General features: G+C 42.0%; 1 protein-coding gene across 5 annotated transcripts in view; it reads right to left on the bottom strand.

Annotated features, from left to right (window-relative positions):
* The window catches only part of abi2b (abl-interactor 2b), a 49420-nt gene extending 27478 nt beyond the window's left edge, over positions 1 to 21942 (bottom strand). For all 5 annotated transcript variants that reach the window (XM_083633837.1, XM_083633838.1, XM_083633841.1 and 2 more), the window contains exons 1-3: positions 21813 to 21942; positions 5356 to 5523; positions 2769 to 2945 (exon numbers count right to left, since the gene is read on the bottom strand). In XM_083633837.1, coding sequence (XP_083489963.1) covers positions 2769 to 2945; positions 5356 to 5523; positions 21813 to 21929 — 462 coding nt within the window. In that variant the 5' untranslated portion in view covers positions 21930 to 21942. The remainder of the gene's footprint in view (positions 1 to 2768; positions 2946 to 5355; positions 5524 to 21812) is intronic.
* Between the last annotated feature and the right edge of the window lie 1375 nt (positions 21943 to 23317).

Below are 23317 nucleotides of genomic sequence, written 5' to 3'. Positions count from 1 at the left end.
GTTTCGAGTATAAACAGTATAAACAGGGAGAAGTCCGCTGCCTACAACCCCACATGAATAAATGAACATTTCATAGCAAAAAGTCAGTCCAATGCAAACCCTGACCCCGGATATCCACACTTGGTGACTACGTTGACGCCTGCGTTGTAGAGCAGTTCAATGAAAAAATCCAGACCATCAGGACGAACTCGTCTGATCTTCACGGTGGAAGGAAGCGAGGAACAGAGATAAACCGAAGAGAAAAAAACGGTATTGAGCGGATATCTTCTCTTGTAAAATGTCCGTAACCGGTAACACAGGAGGTGTTGTCACAAGATTATTAACCGGCGGGAAAATGTCCACGCCGTGGCAGAGGCCTACTAAGCAAACAAAGCCCTGAACACGCACCGCAGACAAATCCACCGCAGCTCCAACACAAGCAACACAAAAACAAAACAACAACAAACACAAGCGATTCTGTTGTGTATCAAAACCCCGCCCACCCCTCCTTCAGAGTGCTTACTTTGAAAGTCTTACCTTAAACCTTAGCAACCACTATGGTTGGTTTTTAAAAGAGAATTTAGGCAAGCAGAAAGAGAGAAAAGAGAAGAAATCAGTGGGTTAGTGTGCAAATGGCGAGAGGGGGGAAATCACATATGCACATAGTATTTTTAAGCAGCAAGCTACAATCGAAAATGTATATTAAACATAATATTCTATATTCAAATATATCCTCGAATATAAACATGAAAAGAATATCAGAATATGAAAATTAATATTCAAATGTATTATTATTATTATTATTATATATCTTTTTTTACATTTAACCAGGTAAGAAACCTGGCCAAGAGGGCAACATAAAAACATACATAGTTTGCCTGGTTATTTAAAAACACTACAAAAGTGTAGGCTAAACTCTATTAGTACTAGGGCTGCCCCCTCCTGATCGATTGGTCGGTCGACGTGCTCTTGGTCGACGAGATTCACGAATTTCACGTTGGTCGAACAATCGCTGGTGTTAATAATTTCATAGGAGAGATTCAATTTCATAACAAGAAAAGCGGTCTGGAACGAAGTAACGTGGTGCGGAAGCAACCTTTTCTAGAAGCACACAGGAAGTGATCCAGGCTAGAGAGAGAGACAGGCTAATAGTTAGCAGACTATCTAGAGACTGAAAGGAGAGCAACCAGCAGAGTGATGGAATTAACAATTAAATGGCTCAGCTATCAGCGCAAACGATGGACACGTTTCAGCACGCAGCCACCATCAGCTGTTAACGAGGGCCTAAATCCGCAGTACACACCTTATGAGTCGAGACTACAGTCATCAGTGAGACTGGATATCCACAGAGATACACTCCAACTCCGGTAATGTTAGACAGACTTATAAGATGTTACTGGAATAAATCGCAAAAGCTGTCCTTTCTGCCAACTAATTAACCGTTACATAACCATAACATAACCATTGCACCAGCAACTCAAAGCTGTTTCCCATTAACTGAATATGCACAGCACGCTGATCAGTCTGTCCAATCCGGGTAACATTACAACGCTGCAAATAGCTTTTATTTATAATTATCAGCAATGTTTATGTTCAAATAAATATACCACATAGTTATATAAGCTCTCTGGTTGTATTGGTTTGCCTTGCCATGCATGCAAAAAAAAAGAAGGAAAAAAATGTATTTGAATATATTCGAACGAATATGATTTTGGACCAATTTTGACAGCCCTACACCTGGCTCATTGCTGAGGTTAATTTCCCGCCCTGGTTGCTTTCACATTACCTGTCATCACTGAAACCCAATAGTGCTTAGTTCACCTCTAAGAGACCTTTCCATTGGCCGAGCCGCAGTGATTCACCCACACTGACAAGTCTGAGTCAACACACACACATACGATCCCTACACACAGTTCCATTTCAAAAATCCATACTTCTCCCAGACTTTCATCTATTGAGTGGGGGTATACATTTTGGTGAGCATTCAATATGGTATGTGCTGATATAGCAGGTGGGGAAAATAACTCATCACTCTAGTCTATATGTGAAGATTATACTTCACAACAAATGTGAAGTGAAAAGTGGGTTTACAACCACACCGCCCATCAAATGTTTGGGGACACCTTGCCTTTTATACATTTTCGAAGTACCATTTTATTTTACCAGTTCATCAATTCATTTTTCAATGTAGAAATAAGGGGGGAGGGGGGGGCTGCAATGGGTTTGTTAGTCATTTACTACTAGACTGTTAGCTGCTAGGGATGTTTTTGTGAATGTATAGGTTATCATCACAAATATTTGCATAATTATACATTGTTTTCCTCAATAAATGTCATTGGTCTTCTTTACTGGGTTGAAGTTATTGCAAGCCAACAAAGAAAACTGATTTATTACCGTAAGCATTTTTAAGAGCCTGTTGTCCCCAAACCTTTCATGGGCAATGTGTTTTCAGATTTCTTGTGCAATATCAAATCCCTTTCAAAGCCTGATATTTATTAGATTAATTTTCCAAATACTTCCAGAATTTGCACTGCAGACCAGCTGGTGGTTCACGTTTCAGCTGCCAGACAGTTCCTCTTATATTTCCTCTTACAGCCCATTCTACGACTATTACATAATTTGAGTACTTCTACTACCCGCCCTGGTGAAAAACCAGTCATCACTGAAATCCAATAGTGCTTATTCGACCTTCAAAAGACCATTTGGATTTGCTGCAGTGAATCACCCATTAACTCTTAATTACTAGAATTAAGAGGATGGGAACAAAACGACCGTTGGGTGAAACCTACCTTGACTCCATGGCCCATGTCATCCAGCAGGCTGTAGTCGATAGGCTTGCGGATGTAGCGCACAGGCCTCTCGGGATTGGCCGGGGCGATGATCTTGTGTGTACGTGATGTATTCTTGTTTGTGGTGAGGATGCCGATCTCCCGCCTGGCCACCTTCTCTTTGTGGATGTCCACCGTCTGGGGGAGAGACGCGGGGAGGGGGGGGTATTTTATTCCATTTAACAGCTCTTGTAGTGAAACACTAGTAGTTGGACTGCACAAATTAACCACCAAAATATCGAAATCACAATACCGACCACTAGGGCATATTGTGATTATACTGACAAGATATTGCGATTGCGATATGCGATACGATTTTAGTGGGACTGGTAATTTTTGTATTTCACTTTCACTGAAAAAATGTAAATACAAAAATAAGATCTATATCTACATTTATATCTATATCTATTATCTATATATAAATGAATGTGATTTTTACTTTGATCTGTAGTACCAAACAAACATGTTCCCTTATGTCACTCTGGACTGGAGAATATGATTTGTAGGCAGGGGCATCTCTGTAGCACCACAATTCATTTAATGGTATATTGTGAGGAAAAACACACAATGTGTGGACCAAAACAGCTCAGCAGGCACAGTAGAATATCAAAAATTGAAAAAAGGAGCTGTTAGGAATTTGAATGACAATATTTAATGGGAAGTAATTGTACCTGTGTACTGCAAAGAGTTTAACAGAGTACATCTTCAAAAAGGTGATACGGGCAAGAACAATACCGCAACGCAATACAGCCTGACGAAACCCCAACGGTTGAAACGCTTTGCGGTATTGTTCTTGCCCGTATCACCTTTTTGAAGATGTACTCTGTTTGTTAAACTCTTTGCAGTACACAGGTACAATTACTTCCCATTAAATCTTGTCATTCAAATTCCTAACAGCTCCTTTTTTCAATTTTTTATGGTATATTGTGACACATTTTACCAAATAATTTCAGGCTTCTGTGATTTGGATATTGCACTTGGCCATATTGCGATTTTGATTCGATTAATGGTGCAGCCTACTGACCACTGCAATTTTCAGACAGCTTCCTAAATCAAGTATTCTAGTGCTGTGCAAGTTTCATGCAAATCTCTATGCATGTTTTATTCAAACTGACCATTTGATTCATGCGCATTTTTGAATAAAACATACTTGGGGGGGGGGGGGGATGCAGCCCCCAACAAGCAAACAAGTTAGCCGTGTGTTGCAATATACATGTATGTATGTATTAATGTACATGTATGATGTACCACTTGAAAAGGTGGTCTGGGGAATGCTTTGGCGTGCCCTGGAACACAACACTTGTGAATGTGAACGCTAACCGTTCTCGTTCTGAACCACATAGACAACACATGGGCGAGGATACACTCCAGGCGTAGTCGTTGACGCAAGTGCACTCTGTTCCATTCCCGACCATGGAATACATTTTGTAATGTTAAAGCTGACCAGTGGGGGAGGGGGGACAATCGTGCCCGGGCGCGGAACGGAATGGAACGAAAGCAATCGTTTCCAGTGAGAAAGCACCCATAATAATTTCCTATTTGAAAATTCTGCACTTTTCCCAGAAAAATTATTTACCAAATGTGGTTTTCAATATGATGATGATACTGGCTGATGTGACAGCTACAGTTTTGGCAGTTTCCCCTACCATTCTACAGGCCTGGCGGGCCCACAAGGCCAAGGCGCCCCCGCCAGGCCAGAATCTTTAATTATTTATTTTTTTCCCCTGCTCTCCCCAAAATTTCAATAAACCTTTATGGTATATTATTACAATACAACAATACTAGTGTTGACAGTAATAGAAGATGCCAAATCATTCAAAACAATAAGCATTTTACTTTTAGGAGCATTGTACCAGCGTCCGGCGCTGTTCCAAAACGTGTCAACGTGTGTCGTTGCCTGGGAAACGCACATCCCATAATACAACTGTTCGCATCGCATCCCATAATAGTATGATGATACTTGGGATGCCATTGCAAACATAGATGCGAACAGGTTAGCTAAAAGTTTAGCATCACCAGCAAGAGCCCCCAACGTTGCAGTCGGGGTACGTTTCGAAATACCTCCAGGCCTGAAAATTCTTCTAGGGGAAACACTGTGCCATATCATTATATCATTATAGATCAAAATTACCGTATTCGTCACAACAACAAATATCACATTCTAAGAAATGATAGTGTATTTACAATTAGGTACTGTATATAAAATCAGGAGCCTTATGTTTATTTAGAGCAAGATTTTGAATTATCTTTTTGATATTTTTGAGAGTTTCAACGTTTTAACACCTAATTCATGTAACATCTAATCCATGTTCTAGAGATACTGTATATAGACACCAATTTCGTGTGTGTGTGTGTGTGTGTGTGCGCGCGCGTGCGCAAATGCTTCAAAATGCTCTTTTGCAATTTGAATGCTGTTGCATAGGTTTAATTAAACCACTAAAACTATTGTACTGAATATTCAACAAAAATGTCTGATCCTATACACAAAATATCAGTGAAATGACTGTGGGCAGGTGATTTTAGAGTTGAGCAGACGTTGGCTGCCTACCTGCGAGATGTGGTTGATGGAAGACTCCATGCGGCGGAGCTGCGAGGCCTGGATGTCCAGCATCTGGAGGACATTGTTGGCCAGTGTGTTGATCAGGTAGGCTACGCTAGCCAGAGACTGGGTGGTGTAGTTCTTGGTCTCCTCCAGCGCCCGGTGCTTGTCTGGTGACTGGAAAAGGAGAATATACCAGTGTCATCTAGAGCAGTGGTTTTCAAAGTGGGGTCCTTGAGGGGGTTTCAGGGGGTCCCCAACAAAAAGGGGAATAATTTATTTTCACTATAATTCCATCCATAAGAAAGACAATGACAGAATGTATGAGTGTTTTGGTCATGGGTTTCATATACTTCCTGTACTAAAATATCTAAAAGCAAAAGTCTTATTAGATGGGTGCCCCTGGGACAAAATCTTATCAAACGGTAATAATGTAATTGTAATTTGTGTCCGTTTAGGGGTCCTTGATGTGAAAAGGTTTGAGAACCACTGATCTAGAGCACATATATAAATTTGGCAATGTGGGCAATCTGTGTTTGTTTCAATTTTTGTGCCGGTCACAGCTATGCTATTTTACGTGTGATCGGGCTGAAACATTCAGGGGGTGCAAAGGGTGACCTGGTGCAGGTGATTGCCCTAGTAATTACCTATGTCATCAATGATATCAATCATACCATCACTGATGATGTCATCAGTGATGTCATACATAGGGGCATTGTGACATCACTGATGATGTCATCAATGGCACACACACACGAGAGAGACTGAGGGAGAGAGGGGAGACTGGGGGAGAGGGAGACTTTGCTCGCGCGCCAATAGGGCAGGCGAGGCCGCCCAGCTCAGCGAGCTGCAGGGGTGGCGCGGGCTCACCCCTCAATTATCGAAAATCGATAATTGATAGTTAAAGGCCCATTCCATCAATTGTCACTATTACTGACGCCGGTGGCCGTTAGTGTAACTGCAGGCAGCGTGTGAACGAGCTGACGCGCGGGCACCATACTCGCACGCGCACAAGCAGTTGCCTGGCAACAGCAGAGGTGTTGCTTGCTTTGTAACGTTAACTCATAAAAGTCACTTGAAAACGGCAACCTGGACAATTTATCGGTCAGATCAGCCTCGAGATGCCCAGGAAGGATTCTGGATGAATTATCGGACGTTATTGTGGCATGTTTGGCCGTGTTTTGGCTTACATTGGCTGCGGGGAAAAGGATATGATATTCACGTTACCGTGAGCCAGGAACTACCCTGCTTCCCCTGTATGTACGGTACCGTCTAATGCCTGGAGTTGACCAAACTGAACAATCAAACAATGTTTCATAAGCATAACAGTAACGTTAGGCATATTTACGACTGTTACATTCATTATCCACACAAGACGGTAACGTTATTAGTGGAGCTCGGTGGTAATTTAATGTAAATTAATATTATTAATGTAAAATTAATTATATTATATAATTATACAAATTAATGTATGTAAATTAATATTAGTTAGCCGCGATTAGCCTCACGCTAACGTTACTATGTGCAGTCCCACTGCAGCTAACTGCAGTCAGAGCCTTCTCCCCCGGTACGTCTTGACCAAACTGAACTGTCAAACAATGTACCGTAAGCATAACAGACAGTAGGCTAACGTTAGGCATATTTCCGACTGTTAAGATTCATTATCAACACAAGACAGTAACGTTATTAGTGGGGCTGGTGGTAATTTCTATAAATATAGCTAAATCTATTAGTTAGCCGCGTATAGCTAGGGCTGGGTATCGTTCAAAATTTTTCGATATCGATACCGTTTCGATACTTGGATTTCGATACCGGTTCCTGAACGATACTTTTTTCGATACCAATTTTTAGAAAAATCCATTTTAACAAAAACTAGAACGACCGCAACGCGGACTTATGCCTCCGCCATGAGTTCATTCTGGAGTCCAAATCGCCATTTGAGGCAAATTGGAAGAGATTCCGTCAAGGCGCTCCTGTGATGTTGCGTTACAGAGCTTGGAAATTGGGTGTGTGAGAGGTCACAGTGACCTTGAACTTTGACCACCAAAATGTAATCAGTTCATCCTTGAGTCCAAGTCGATGTTTGAGACAAGTTTGATTAAATTCCGTCAAGGCCTTCCTGAGATATCGCGTTAACAAGCTTGAAAATGGCGTTCGAGAGCTCACATTGACCTTTGACCTTTGACCACCAAAATCTAATCAGATCATCCTTGAGTCCAAGTCGATGTTTGAGACACGTTTGATTAAATTCCGTCAAGGCATTCCTGAGATATCACGTTAACAAGCTTGAAAATGGCGTTTGAGAAGTCACAGTGACCTTGACCTTTGACTTTTGACCACCAAAATCGAATCAGTTCATCCTTGAGTCTAAGTAGATGTTTGAGGCAAATTTGATGAAATTCCGTCAAGGTATTCATGAGATATCGCGTTAACAAGCTGGAAAATGGCGTTTGAGAGGTCACAGTGACCTTGACCTTTGACCACCAAAATCTAATCAGTTCATCCTTGAGTCCAAGTCGATGTTTGAGACAAGTTTGATTAAATTCCGTCAAGGCATTCCTGAGATATCGCGTTAACAAGCTTGAAAATGGCGTTCGAGAGGTCACAGTGACCTTGACCTTTGACCACCAAAATCTAATCAGTTCATCCTTGAGTCCAAGTCGATGTTTGAGACAAGTTTGATTAAATTCCGTCAAGGCATTCCTGAGATATCGCGTTAACAAGCTTGAAAATGGCGTTCGAGAGGTCACAGTGACCTTGACCTTTGACCTTTGACCACCAAAATCTAATCAGTTCATCCTTGAGTCCAAGTCGATGTTTGAGACAAGTTTGATTAAATTCCGTCAAGGCATTACTGAGATATCGCGTTAACAAGCTTGAAAATGACGTTCGAGAGGTCACAGTGACCTTGACCTTTGACCACCAAAATCTAATCAGATCATCCTTGAGTCTAAGTCGATGTTTGAGGCAAATTTTATGAAATTCCGTCCAGGCGTTCCTCAGATATCGCGTTAACAAACATCGTACGGACGGCCGTACGGACGGACGGCCGTACGGACGGACAACCCGGATCCATAATGCCTCCGGCCTGGCTATCGCCGGCGGAGGCATAATAAAACTGCATTACACGTTGAAATTATTTTACAAATCTTTAGTTTTCCCCCCATCTTAAGTTTTACAGCAGAAAAAAATAAAACCTACTGTATTTAACATAACTTTAAGTTCTCTAAACGTATTGCCGTCCCTACAAAAAATATTGGAGTACTACAAAGGAAAGAAATGTAGCTAAAACAAATGAATCAGTGGAATAGTTTTCAGTGCAATACAGAGAGTTGCAAATCAGGGTTTAATGCTCACTGATGCAACAGAACTCTATTCTTGTCCAAACTGATGAGATGGCTCCACTTCATGCATGGAAGACTAGTTGAGCATTGACTAGCCTATCAATATAGCCTTATATGCCACAAAGTGAATCCCATTTATATTCAACAAACTATCATGACATCAGCGTTTGTTAACGAGTTGCTAAAAATACATAATGGGCGATAACTGCCCGCTTGCACATAACGTTAACGCTAATTAATTAAACATTAACGCTAGCGTTGCAGATCAGTGTGCTCACTGCTGCAACAGAACGTCATTCTTGTCAAATCTGACGAGACAGCTCAACTTCATGCATTCACTGACTAGCCAATCAATATAAATGAATCGCATTTACATTCAACAAACTATCATGACATCTGCGTATGTTAACGAGTTGCTAAAAATACACAATGCCCGCTTGCGCATAACGTTACGGCGGCAATTAATTAAACGATCTAATGCTAGCTACAACTCACAGCCAGATGCATGGATTTGTCAGACTGAGGGATCTGATAACCGCTAACTTGCGGTAAGCTGACCCACCTCTCAATTATTTCTCTTGTCTGTGGAAACCAGTCCGTGTTGTTTCTGTTTCTTTTCCTGCTTTTCATCATCTTCGCCATATGGTACTCCAGGATAGGAGTAGCTTGAGTGGCTAACTTCTTGTATACTATATCCGCACCGCACGCCTGGCTCACAGTCACAACAAACACACCGGCTAAAGTGGGCGTAACGTTTCCTGCATGCCTCTACATGACAGCCAATCACCAGCCGTATTAGAGCGCGGCGTGCAAGCATGTTGCATGCTTATAGGCTCAATGACGCTGTTTTGTTTTGGTATGGAAAATTGGTATTTTGCAGTCAAACAATAATGTTCCATGACCATAAGCATAACGGTAGTAACGTTAGGGTTGCATTACTTCACACAAGACGGTAATGTTAGCAGAGTTTCTGACCAGGTGGTCAGATACTTGTACTACGGAGTGACAGTAAAAATCTTGAATCTTGAAAATCCATTAGCAAGCAGCTAACGTTATCTGGTCAAAACCACATTACAATAGCTACAAGTAGCAAGTTTCCTTCATGAACCGAAAACACAGTCCTTACTCTAGTTTCCCCCCGATGTCGGTCACATTGCTGCTGTCTGGCCAGACGGGCTTCATTAGATAAATATTTATTTATTTACTCGTACTCGCCCGATGACACGGCCACGTGCCCGATACCACTTTACACCTACGGCATGCGACGTGACATTAACCTCAATGTAGCAAGCCAGCGTCAGGCTCACACAGCTGTTAATGCATGCAGAGAAGCTTCACTATAACAGCTTGTTTGTTTCTGTTTGTTTCTTTCTGTTCAACTTACAGGTTAACATTAGTTGCTCTTCTAGCAGACAACACAGTGCTGTGGATTGGAACAAGCAAAGGCTTACCAGATCGTTGTAATACGTGCTACGTGTCCCGTAATCCATACTGCCTTAAAGTTTAACGTTTTAAAAGTGGAACGTAACGTTAATGTCGTGAAATTATCAGCAATTGTCACAATTTCACTTCCGGTTGATTGGTTTTGCCTTCAAAATAAAAGCATGATAAAGTTAGTTTTTTACAATAAACATTAAAGTAGTAATCTAACTACGAGACCCAACATAATGAACATAAGAACACGAGGAACCTCTATTTTAATGTTTGAATGAAAATAGACCAGCAGAACAAATACAAAGGAGATGTACAGATATGTGGCTTAAATGGTTGATTCATAGCATACTTCTTTATTTAATGGGAAACCTTATTTCCTTATTTAATGGGAAACTTTTGTTTCATAAGCCATCAAGAGAAGAGACTATCAAGTATAGGTGATACCCATTATGTGAAATGTGTGTGGTCTTGCGAAAAGTAGGTACTTCTGCAGATAATATATACTAAAGAAAATGATTAAACCCATAATGTTGAAAAGTTATCTTTTAATTAACCATAAGGCGTAACAAAAACACGTTGTCGACCCCTAATTAAATACTCGGTATCGGTATTGGCAAGTACCCAGATGTCAGTACTCGTACTCGGTCAGCAAAAAAGTGGTATCGCCGTATCGGACAACCCTAATTAAGGCTATATTGATAGGCTAGTCAGTGAATGCTCAAGTATTGTCTTCCATGCATGAAGTGGAGCTGAATGACGTTCTGTTGCAGCACTGAGCATTAAACACTGATCTGCAACGCTAGCGTTAGAAGTTCAAGTAATTTGCGTTAACATTATGTGCAAGCGGGCAGTTATCGCCCATTATGTATTTTTAGCAACTCATTAACAAACGCTGATGTCATGATACTTTGTTGAATATAAATGGGATTCACTTTGTGCCATTATTAAGGCTATATTGATAGGCTAGCTAGTCAATGCTCAACTATTGTCTTCCATGCATGAAGTGGAGTATCTCATCAGTTTGGACAAGAATAGCGTTCTGTTGCATGAGTGAGTATTAAACACTGATTTGCAACTCTCCGTTTTGCACTGAAAACTATTGCACTGATTTATTTGTTTTACATTTCTTTCCTTTGTAGTACTCCAATATTTTTTGTAGGGACAGCAATAAGTTTAGACAACTTAAAGTTATGTTAAATACAGTAGGTTTTATTTTTTTCTGCTGTAAAACTTGAAAACAAAAACCTAAAGATTTGTATCTTAATTGTCAATGTGTAATGCAGTTTTATTATTATTTATTTGATTTTTCTAAAAATTGGTATCGAAAAAAGCATAGTTCAGGAACCGGTATCGAAATCAAAGTATCGAAACGATACGATAATTTTGAACGATACCCAGCCCTAGACGGGCTATGTTGTGTCCATGGGCTTGCCCTGACAGTAAGCAAAGTAATTCCATATTTCGCTCTGTGCATCTGCTTTATCCACAAGCTGTGGTCGTTTGTGAAGACCGCAGCAGCCATGTTTGAGAGGCGGAAAAAAACAACTGTTTACATGCCTACGGCAAGGAGTTGAAGCATACAGTTGAATGAGTTGAAGCCAAAGTCATGACCCGCCCTCCTCTGCCTCTGACTGGCTAGAATTGGATTGGTCAGATTATCGCCACAGCACAGGACACACTTAAGCCACTTTCACACATGAACTCCGGATCAGGTCAGGGTTGCCCCCCACTGAGCCTGCCCCGGATGATAGGTGAAGTGTACCCTTTCACACATGAGGCATGTTGCATTCACACATGAGTAGCACCTCCGCAGAGTTTGTAAAGTAGAGAGGGGGCGGGCGGCGGGGGTGGGGGAATTTGGGCATGACCACACAGTTGTGAAAACTAAAAATACATAATGGGCGATAACTGCCTAACGTTCACGGCATATAATCGTTTGTGCATAACGTTAGTAAGTAATTAATTAAACAACCCTACAACTCACGCCCAGATGCATCGATTTCCTCGAGTCGCAAGCAGTACAAACAAAACAGGTCTTTGCTATGTTCAGTCCTAAAATGCCTCAAACCTACTAGAATTATACAGAATACAGGAAGCTAGACGTTTTTACCTTCAAAATAAAATAAATGTTGTATTACTTAGTAACAAAAAATCAGAATGTCGACTCACTACGGGTTAAAATTGACTTTTCGAAGGGAGCAGATATTCTTCCAGTTTATCTCCGTTCTGTATCTTTCGAAACACACACAAAAAAACATTACACGTGCATTTACTTTATTTAATTGCCATTATTGCGAAGGTTATACCCGGAAGTTTTCGTTTTATACTGCCTGACTTGACGCTACTTGGAATTTGCGCGAACGCTGTGTAAACGTTAAATCAAAGACATCTAGTGGCTGTGAACTGAAGGAAGAAAATCCTGAAGGCAAGTGGTGGCAGTTGCTCTCGTGTTGCAGGTTAACTGCTGCTGCACGCTTTTGAGTGCCAAAAAGTAAATAAAATAAATAAATAATAAAAATAAAAAATCTAGCAAAGTGAAAAACGGCTTTAATAGCACTGTAGTTAACGGGGAGGTTAACAGCTGCAGCCGGTGTGATGCAGAGTATTGAGATTGGGCCGTGGGCACACAGACGGAAACATCAAAGGCCAGATGCATCAGCTAATGTTTCTGGTGGGAAACTGTGTTCACAACTTCACAGGGAGATGGACGCTTCCTCTGCATCCCCCCCACCCCACCCCCCATTTTTTTTTACACATCATGATATCCCCCTGGTGGCTGTAAAACGATCAGACCTGCTGCTTTCAGTGTCTGCCGTACAGTTGGAGCACAGTCACTACAGTGGGTTTCCTCCATTGTGTCAGACTCAGACCAGTGCAATCAACCCGACACTGAATCCCAAGGAGATGTGAATCAGTGTCCTTGAATCCGGTATCAGATGTTGGCCCAAAACCAGACGAGAATGAGGTAATGGCATCAGAGAATTCCCCTGTGCAATACTACATTCAGGTAGTAGGTACCAAGAATGACGTTCGCATTGGAAATCAGAGGAAAGTGACTTGAATTTGCGCCTTTTTCATATCTGGAGCAGTGTCCGAAAATAACAGCCAGCAAGCAGCAAAATCAATAAGTGTCACCCACCAGTGCCACACTGCAACAACACATCTGCTCTTCTCTCTTTCTCCTCTGTTCTTTCTGTGCTACTATTATACACAAAGAAGCACTGAAGAATGGTAGCGGTGGGTGACATATTTCCATAAAAGACGTAGGCCATATTGAATATTATATTATTCTGGCTGGTTAAAATTTGTTTCGGCAGGTCAGCCCTTGGCAGTTCATCTACAAAGTTGGCACTGGTAGAGTTTTGCTAGATTCCACTTTTGAAGAAAAATGAGCTATACTGTTCGTGTCAATAATGAAATTGTAACAGCGTGTGGGATCGGCCTACACTAGTAGGTTATCAGACCAGATGGAGAGACAGCGTTAAAGTGGTACTGCTGTGTCTATGATAGGGCTGGGCGATTAATCAAATTTTAATCATGATTACGATTTGGGCTGTCCACGATTATGAAAACAAGATAATCGACATACAACGATTTTGCGGCTCTTGTCACTCTCGTTCTGTCTTGTGTTGTAAATCAAGCGCACCCCTTCCTTTGCAGCCGTGTGCTCGGCCCCTCCCCCAAAGCCCAAAACACACACCGCTCGAGTTGTACTGTCATGTGAACAGAGACCCCCAGCACGTTTCTCCTCCCCGCTTATTTCCGTGGTAGCACAAGAATAAGATGAGAGAAGTCACAGAAAGAGAGCCGCTGGTCGAGAGGAGAGGTAAAACAACGTATGTGGGGTGGAAACACTATGGTTTCGCCGAGTTTAAAGGTCCACACATCAAGAGCGATGCGAATATACAGCACGGAATTGCGATGCGAGTTTTGACCCACCTGTCAATCACAGCCACAGACTTGGAACAAACAAGCTGCAGCACCCCGCAACACGACCGCTCCCTCTTTCGTTTAATCACTTGAAATCCACTCACAAAGTGGTCTATGACCAAGCAATAAACGCTAAACGAACAAAAATACAAAGCCTCATCTAGGTACTGCCACCGCATACAGTCATCGATTCAGGACACTCTTTACAATGAGACCGCATATTCAACAGCTAACGAGCTCACAGATAAACATTAACAATAGCCTATTATGAACCTAAACGTGTTATTGTAAGTAGGGATGTTCATTTTGAAAATTTTCCAAAATCGATAATCGGTGAGAATTAACGATCAATTATCGATTATCGATTTTATTAATACTTAGAAAATTTTCAATATTTTCAATTTTTTTTTTTTTTTTTTTTTAACAAAATGAATGCCTATGGCAGAAAATACGAAAGACAACGTGTTCTCCTCAATGAACTCTTTATTTCAATGTGTCTCCTCTCCAACACTGCTGTCCCCGGCGCATGCCGGTGTGAATTTCTCATGTTTAAAACAGTTTTGTTGACACAAAGGCCCGTGCCCAGCCAGAAAACTAGAGACTATATGAAGCTCCACCTCACGTTAGTCGGCTGTGCAATGGAGTGGGGCGAGGAGGAACGAATTCCACCCAAACCTAGTCCAAAAAAAAAAAAAAAAAAAATTTTTTTTTTTTTAATAATTAAAAAATCGATCCAAATGCCACAGGATCGATTCCAATCCTTAACGATCGATTATCGATTTTCGATAATTGATGAACATCCCTAATTGTAAGTCACTTTGGATAAAAGCATCTGCCAAATGAGTAATTTAATGTAATGTAAACAAATGGGGCGGCTTTAGCTCAGGAGGTAGAGCGGGTCGGCCAATGACGCAAGGGTTGGCGGTTCGATCCCCGCTCCCTCCCAGCTGCTGTCGTTGTGTCCTTGGGCAAGACACTTAACCCTCCTTGCTCCCGATGGTGTGTAGGCACCCTGCGTGGTAGCCTGCCGCCATTGGTGTATGAATGGGTGAATGTAGACTATCTACTGATTGTAAAGCGCTTTGGATAAAAGCGCTATATAAATGCAGGCCATTTACCCATTTACCATCAACAGCTAACGAGCTCACAGATAAACATTAACAATAGCCTATTATGAACCTAAACGTGTTATTGTAAGTCACTTTGGATAAAAGCATCTGCCAAATGAGTAATTTAATGTAATGTAAACAAACGTTACTAGCGTTCTCATTTGGTTAGTTTTGAGGTTTAAGGACTACTATTCCCACGTCGGGGGCTTAATATTACCCTCTCTTTTATGTTCCTACTAGTTCAGATGTTTACCAACATATTGAATGTAGATTAATAGTTGCAGTTGGTTGTGGCAGTTCACTGCAACATAGTAGGCCTACATATACTGTATATTTATTTTAGTTTTTATTTTATTTCTAAATCTTTGCACTTTTATTATTTATTTTCACTTATTTATTTATTTTCAATTATAGCCTATCTAAAATCCAAAGACATCCAATGTTAAAAAGAAAAGCCAGTGTAAATGTTCAATAAATTCATGATGTTCTCAATGTCAATGAATAATCGTGTTAAATAATCGTGATCTCAATATCAATCAAAATAATCGTGATTATGATTTTTGCCATAATCGTGCAGCCCTAGTCTATGACTTGACTCCCAGCCTGAGGAATCTAGCGTACATCTCAGGGTTCATGCCCACCAGAAGCGATAGATTCTGGTGGGACTCGCCAACCAAGCTGCAGCAGCGGGGCAGGGCTTGACAGGGCCAAGGCGTGTCCATGCAAATGTATTGCTTTCGGTGGGCATGAACCGTCAGACAAGGGGCAGCACGATGGCTCAGTGGTTAGTTAGTACTGTTGCCTCACAGCAAGGTTGTGGGTTTGAATCTCTACCCAGGTCCTTTCTGTGTGGGGTTTGCATGTTCTCCCCGTGTGTGTGTGTGTGTATGTGTGTGGTGGTGGGGGTGGGGGGGGGGGGGGGGGGGGGTCCTCCCACAGTCCAAGACATGCTGTGTTTGTGTAGTATTGTATGGTATGTATTTATGTAATCTACTAAAATGTGTAGTATATATGTATATGAAGTATGTCAGCTATATGATGTGGGTAAACTGGGTATACATAAACAAGGTTTCCATTATCCGGTAATTGCTGGTCTTTTACCGATAAAATCAGTTAAAGTCTGACACATTTAAATCTCTCCGGTCACAAAGTCTGCTGATTTCCACTTGTCCTATCAGCAATTCAGCATCATTACGACATTGCGTTGCAGCTGTCAGTCACAGCCTAGGTAGTGCTACTAGGAAGCTAGCCACCGTTACACATTAGTGTTATCTGGGTTACTGTATTGACTAAAAGTCAGGGACTGTGGAAAAGAACCTGCAGAGTCAGAAGCAAGTAAGTTAGCTGTGGTAAATGAGGTGAACAGATGTTGCTATGAGGAGCTGGATGAAGGTTTAGCATGTTTCTCCTAACATTAATCATTATCCACACACACCTCTCTCTTATCCTACTTTCCCTTCACGTACGGGCACAGCAGAGAGACTAAACTAAACCCAGGGCTATTTACTGCTGTTATTAACATTACTACAGCCGTGTAAGATGCAGGCCAGGGTGCCACCATCTCTATTATTTTGTAATAGATCCTCCTAACGCAACAGAAAGGGTAATAAACGCTAATGCCTGCTAGCTTCCAATTAGCGCTCCTGTAACCTGGACTGTCACTAAGTTAGATGACAAGTTGACAGCTGCGACCGTGATGATGCTGATCAAATACTAGCTATTGTTTTTAAGCTCAATAAACATAGATAATATTTAACCTGAATTTCTCCCATTTGTCCAGCACATTGAAATCTTCTAGGACACGTTGAGCAGCACCAATTTTTTGGTGCCGTAAACAACACTCATATAAATATGATCTAGTATGTATATATGGCATACTGCATAGTGATGATGCTATGTAAAGCCCTTTGAGACATGATGTGGATAAGGGGCTATACAAATAAACAAGACCAGACTATCCATTGTCCAACGCAGCCAAGCTGCGAGGATTACACCCCTACTCACTGCAAGCATTAGCTATCAATTCACACAACGGCATCGTTGATTACCCATTTGACACAGTCCACAAATAAACCAGCACCATCTTTACAAAGGGAGTGAAGGGAGCAGTGTTGCTCAATTACACCCATGAGGACAAACAGTTTCTGTGGCAAAACTACGGGGTGTAGCGAATGTTACTGACAGAGCAGCAAAGTGACATTTTTGGTCAACTGGCCACAGCGGCGGATGAATCCTATTGGTTTACCAGTCATGCAGAATTCTACAATGGAATATGATGATGGGTTACCTGCCAGAAAGGATGGCAGTGTACAACAGCATGTGTGCAAAAGTTAAAGGAAAAATCAACCCTAAAAAACACCCTTAAATAAATAAACAGCTATGGGCCATTGGCGGATTTATTGTCTTGTTTGGTGGTGTATTTTTTTCTTCTTCCCATGGACAAGTGGCCAAACAGAGACAACGTGACGTCACATCGAGATATTCACAGTGCAGCTCCAATGAAGTTTGATATCAGAAAAGATTTCAGGATGTAAAACTAGGGATGCACAGATATGAAGATTTTGGCTTATGCCGATAACAATATTAACATTACTGTTTTGACCGATAACCGATATTGGCCGATGTCGATATGATCTGTATAAAAACACATTTTTATGATAATCAAAATTGAACATACTGAAAAACATATAAACACTGAATTTGAAAAAGTAATGCATTTCTTTATTTCCAAAACATTTGGAAAAGCCCATAAATCATAGATGATTTACCACATTGTTTCCTCTCAATGTGGGATTTTTGGCTGATACTGATAACCGATATTACCATTGCAACATTGGACCGATGCCGATATGTTAAAGGAGAATTTCGTTTTTTTTTAACCTGGACCCATCTCCTGGCAATAATTATGATTTGGCCACTCACCCAGCGATGTCCGTGGCGTTTCTGGCCATCCTAGCGTTGTTTTGAGATCAATAGCGTCCAAGTCAGTTGTAAAATGGAGCTGATTTGGGGCGAAGTGTGAGCCTGTCTTTCCTGCATCTAAATAGCTATTTTTATTCCCGTTTTCACCACATATCGTCATAATCTGATCCCTCAAGAACCACCAGAGTGATATTTCGCCAAAGGCTGTTTCCTAGAGTCTCCCAGGGATCAAATTGCCTCAAACGTGATCTCGGTCACCAAGTCTCGTCAAGTCCCGCGATACTTTCCTGCCGACTGGCCAACTACAGGTAGGACGCTTTGCGGTGGTGGTTTTAGCGTAACCTATGTGGGGTTTGGCATAACCTTCGTTATTTCGAATCCCACATAGGTTACGCCAAACCCCACATAGGTTACGTTAAAACCACCACCGCAAAGCGTGTACCTGTAGTTGGCCAGCCGGCAGGAAAGTATCGCGGGACTTGACGAGACTTGGTGACCGAGATCACGTTTGAGGTAATTTGATCCCTGTGAGAGTCCAGGAAATGGCCTGGGGCGAAATATCACTCTGGTGGATGTTGAGGGATCACATTATGACGATATGTGGCGAAAACGGGAATAAAAATAGCTATTTAGATGCAGGAAAGACAGGCTCACACTTGGCCCCAAATCAGCTCCATTTTACAACTGACTTGGATGCTATAGATCTCAAAACAACGCTAGGACGGCCAGAAACGCAGCGGACATCGCTGGGTGAGTGGCCAAATCATACTTATTGCCAGGAGATGGGTCCAGTTTTAAAAAAAACGAAATTCTCCTTTAAAAAATGACTAACATTGGCCGATACCGATATGATTGCCGTTGCCGATATATCGTGCATCGCTATGTAAAACATCAGTGGTAAACGTCAGGTTTTGGTGTGTCAGTCCCTCAGAATCAAAGGTTTATTTCCAGAGAAGCCATTTTGCACCGAGAAACATTCAACAATCATACAGGGAGAAATTCATCGAAGAAGAGGAGAGAGACCACTTTCTCCACCCACAGGAGCAGGGGAGAGACCATCAGAATGCACTGCAGCTACAAGACACGTGTTCTAGTAAAAGAACCTCACTATTTCTCTGGCTCCGTCAGATGCTATCACTCTCCCCACCTACAACACAGCTCAAAGTAACGAGTTCAGCCGTTCTCTGGAGGTTGTCAAAAGGCTTTTTAGTAGGAAAGCCCAAACGGAAGTAGTAGTAGACAAGGCAGGTTGAGGGAAAATGGGTCCCCCAGGAATGTAAATTATTAGAATTCATCACAAAATTACTTGTATCACAGATTATATAACATATATAACAGTACAAGAGTAAGACACACACCTCACCTGTGGCATGTTCATTCAGTTTTTTTAAGGAAAATGAAATGAAATAAAGAAAATTTGCCACGGCATTATCAGACACATTATATTGTTCATTTACAGCTTAGGCATTTATCCAATGCTCTTATTGAGAGTAGCAATGGGTAAAACAGTGGAGTATTAACTCATTGAGTGCCAGCCACTTTTGGAGAACGGACGTTCCCAGTGCCAGAGTTTCAGAGCGTTTTCAGTGATTTCTCGAGGCCCACAGAATATTGTGTGATATTACTATGTAAACACCGAACATGCACAAAGAACGATGAGACTCTATTGTATCAGCGGCAAAAAAAAGTTTATTGATATAATTTTCCGTTCTTTAGTTATCAGCCGGAGAAGATAGGTCAAAAACAGAAAAAATTGGCGTTTCCATCTAGAAGCTGAGATATTGAGCCTTTTGTGAAATATAGCATTTCAATCAAATCACTGACTCTGAAGCTAATATTTTCTGACCTGAAACATCTGAACAGTAATTTCCTTCAATATAACAGCACCCCCACCCCCCTCTACTGCAAACTCCTCCTCCGTGGGTGTGTCTCTGGTGGCTCTGCTCGTTCTGAGTGCTGCGTGTGTCAGGCGAGTCTCTGCTGCCTGGATGGCGGCCGCTCGTCGGGAGAGTCTGGATCGGGCTCGCTCGTTTCTGGGGTTTCGGTTGTGAGCTGGGATGAAGCTGCGTCCGATTCTGGGCTTTCTGGGCTTTCTGCTGCGCGTTTCAAAGTGTGCTGCACCCAGAGTCTATTTTCGGAGCCCCCCACCATTGTGCGCCGCCTCCCAGCGCGACAGCGAAAAGCCAAACGATTCTCATGAGAATGGTTTCATCACGGCTTTTTCTGCTGTTTTTCCTCGCCTTTCTCTAATCTGGAGAGCACTGTCGCCACCTAATGGGTCCGTAAAATAGCTTTTACACATTCAACATGCACCATACTTTCACAGGAGATGGATCTGGCTTTGATCCACGTCCCACCGTCAAAAAACGCAATTGACGAACATACTCGTCCTTGGCACTCTACGTTACTAAACCAATTGACGAACATACTCGTCCTTGGCACTCAATGAGTTAAGTATACATTTTATCAAAGCAACTACTTGTCTGACAGTGACTTGGAGCAAGCAGAATAGAAAGGCATGAGAGAGAGGAGGTGAAATATTCCACTACACATACGGGGCGACAAATACTGTCTCACAATTTATCTATATGTGGTAACATCCTTCTGACAGCAGGTGGTAAAAACCTTGCAGGGCGAGAAGAAACCGAGGCAGGCTGCCAGACAGCAAGCTGCGAACCAGGACAACCTGTCAGACCTGATCAGCCCTATTCATCAAAGCTGTCAGATTTCAGTATCACACCATGTCATAATCTATTCTCAGAAACACTGATTGGAATGTCACATCTTGTAATTGCAGGCCCAGGTTTGAGATTAGAGACGCTCTGCCCAAAAGATCAGATAACCTGCATCTAGATCTGCAACACAGGGTCTGATCACAAGCTGATCATGCTGCAGAATGTCACATCAAGCTCTGAATGGGATGGTCTAATCATGCATAAGACTGAAACATCCCCCTGCCAGAATGCTATGCAAATCAACATAAACGTTTACACATTTTTTAAATGATTAATCGTTCATAGAAAATATCATTTTAACCATGAGATGTAACGAGTCATAAGGTCTGAAAATAACAAACCTTAGCTAATTAAAGGCATACTTCAAATACATGCTGCTGCTGCTGTAGTAAGTTAACGTTTATAGCAGCTCGCAGTGTTTCAGCAGCACAACTGTCAAGCTCAGTCTGAACATCATGAACCGTGTTTGTTGAGTGGGGGAAAAAACATGTCATGGCTGTTTTACTAGAGATAAGTTTGCTTGATAACGCGTCCTACATCCCCAGCGGATCGATTTGCTGCTCCGGCAGCGGCGGTGATTGATCGACAGTAAAAGATTAATCCCGCAGAGAGATACACAGCTGGCTCGAATGTTTGGTTATTTAGACCGTGGGTGATGCCGAGGGGATAGCTAGCAAGCTAACTGGCTAACACCATAGCTCTTACGGTGGCTGTGCAAGTCAGGCACGGTGATGTCGGAAATATCAACCCGTTGTCAACGTTAACACGTTTCAATTAACTGAATTAGTTCTAGGCTAGAATGGTTTGGTTGCGGTTTGTTTGTGCTTTAGCTAAGGCTAGCTAACATGACCGAAGAACAAGCTGCTGCACCACATCGGGCATCTACGCTAGCTAGTTAGCAACAGCTAGCCTAGCATCACTTCGCCCACCGTGTTGTACCGGTGATGTCCAGCAAAAACCACGCCGTCCCTGTCCACACAGACGACAGTTACCTGAACATAGTTGCTTTCGCAGTACTCCGCAACTCTTTCCAAGTTGGTGAAACTGTCTAGCAGTGCGCTTCGTCCTGCTGGAATCTCCTCTTCCAGAAGCATTTGTAGCTCCGCCATTTTCACATCTTTAGCGGTGTGTGCTCACTAGCGCCGCGACGGCCTTGTACGGTACTGCAGGCCCCACAGCCCATGGAGAGCAGGGTTTCCCCAGAATTAAAATTAGAGCACAGACCCCCTTCTGGTGAGATGGGAGGGAATTTAGGAAATAATTACATACGTTTTTTTAATCACCGTTATTGAGATTCTTATGTCATTTTACGGGTTATTTCGCACCAACTCTTTCTTCTATTCCATTCTCACAAAGAGTTGGTGCAGGTTCGCACAATCTCTTTAATGAAATAGCCTACAGTGGAATCCGCTTATAGTGATCATGGCTATAGTGATCAACCGCTTATATTGATCAAAAAGCTTGGTCCCGAATCATTCCTATACACATGCTGTTTAAATAATTTGCTTAGTGATCAATACTCCGCTTACAGTGATAATTTTGGGCCTTGTCCCACCCTATGGTCCCACCTGAGAACAATGGAAAATTTGTTTAAAACTACAGTAATTTTATTATTATTTTTATACACTGCTAAAAAGGAGCCAACGAGATACAGCAGCGATACCTGGTGCATGTCTGTATATGGAGAGATCGCGGCATCTCTGTCTGTAGAGAGATTGGTGGCATCTCTACCCGAGACCACTGTGTTTGGAACAGCTGGAGGCCTAACTTAGCCTACTGTATGGATTTTTAAAGTCAATAACATTCCTTTACTTTCTATGTACTGTATTAATGTAAATGTCAATTAGATTGTAATCTGCATGAGAAATAAAGAGAAAAAAAATGTTATAATGATCATCTGCTTATAATGATCAATTTGACCCATCACAAGGTGATCAGTCACTATAAGAGGAAAAAAATAATGTATGATCTCCCGAATCTTGTATTTAAGAATCCCATTCGAGTTCTCAACGGGCCTAAAAATTAAATCCCGACCCGACCCTAGTAAGTTGAAGCCTGAGCCCAACCAAACCCAATCAATTAGCATAAATTGTCAGCCCAAACCCGTCGGGCTGGGTCGGGTGACTCGGGTCCCGTCGGGCTCAGGCTGAAACGGAGAACTCTAAAGCTGTGTGTGCATGCATCGCATGTGTGTAAGCATGGAAGACAGTGAGAGAGAATAGAGTATCAATCTAGCCTACTGTACATACATACATATGACATTATGTTTTTGCACAGCCCGCCCCACCCCGACCAATTAGCATAAATTGTCAGCGTGTCAGGCTGAGACAGGTTCTCGTCGGGCTGAAACTGAGAAATCCCAGATCACTGATGCAGAGGCAGCTACATCAAACAGCAAAGGAACATGTAATAAGCATGTAAATGTGCCTGCAGTCCAGTGTTTCCCTTACAAATGTGCAGGCTGAAGAAAATGTGACATTAACACTGTTCATTGAAA

The sequence above is a fragment of the Poromitra crassiceps genome (genome assembly GCF_964638095.1).
Source record: "Poromitra crassiceps genome assembly, chromosome: 3".
In the NCBI taxonomy this organism is placed as follows: Eukaryota; Metazoa; Chordata; class Actinopteri; order Beryciformes; family Melamphaidae; genus Poromitra; species Poromitra crassiceps.
The sequence above is the reverse complement of the archived record's forward strand: the minus strand, read 5'-3'. Positions and strand labels throughout refer to the sequence as shown.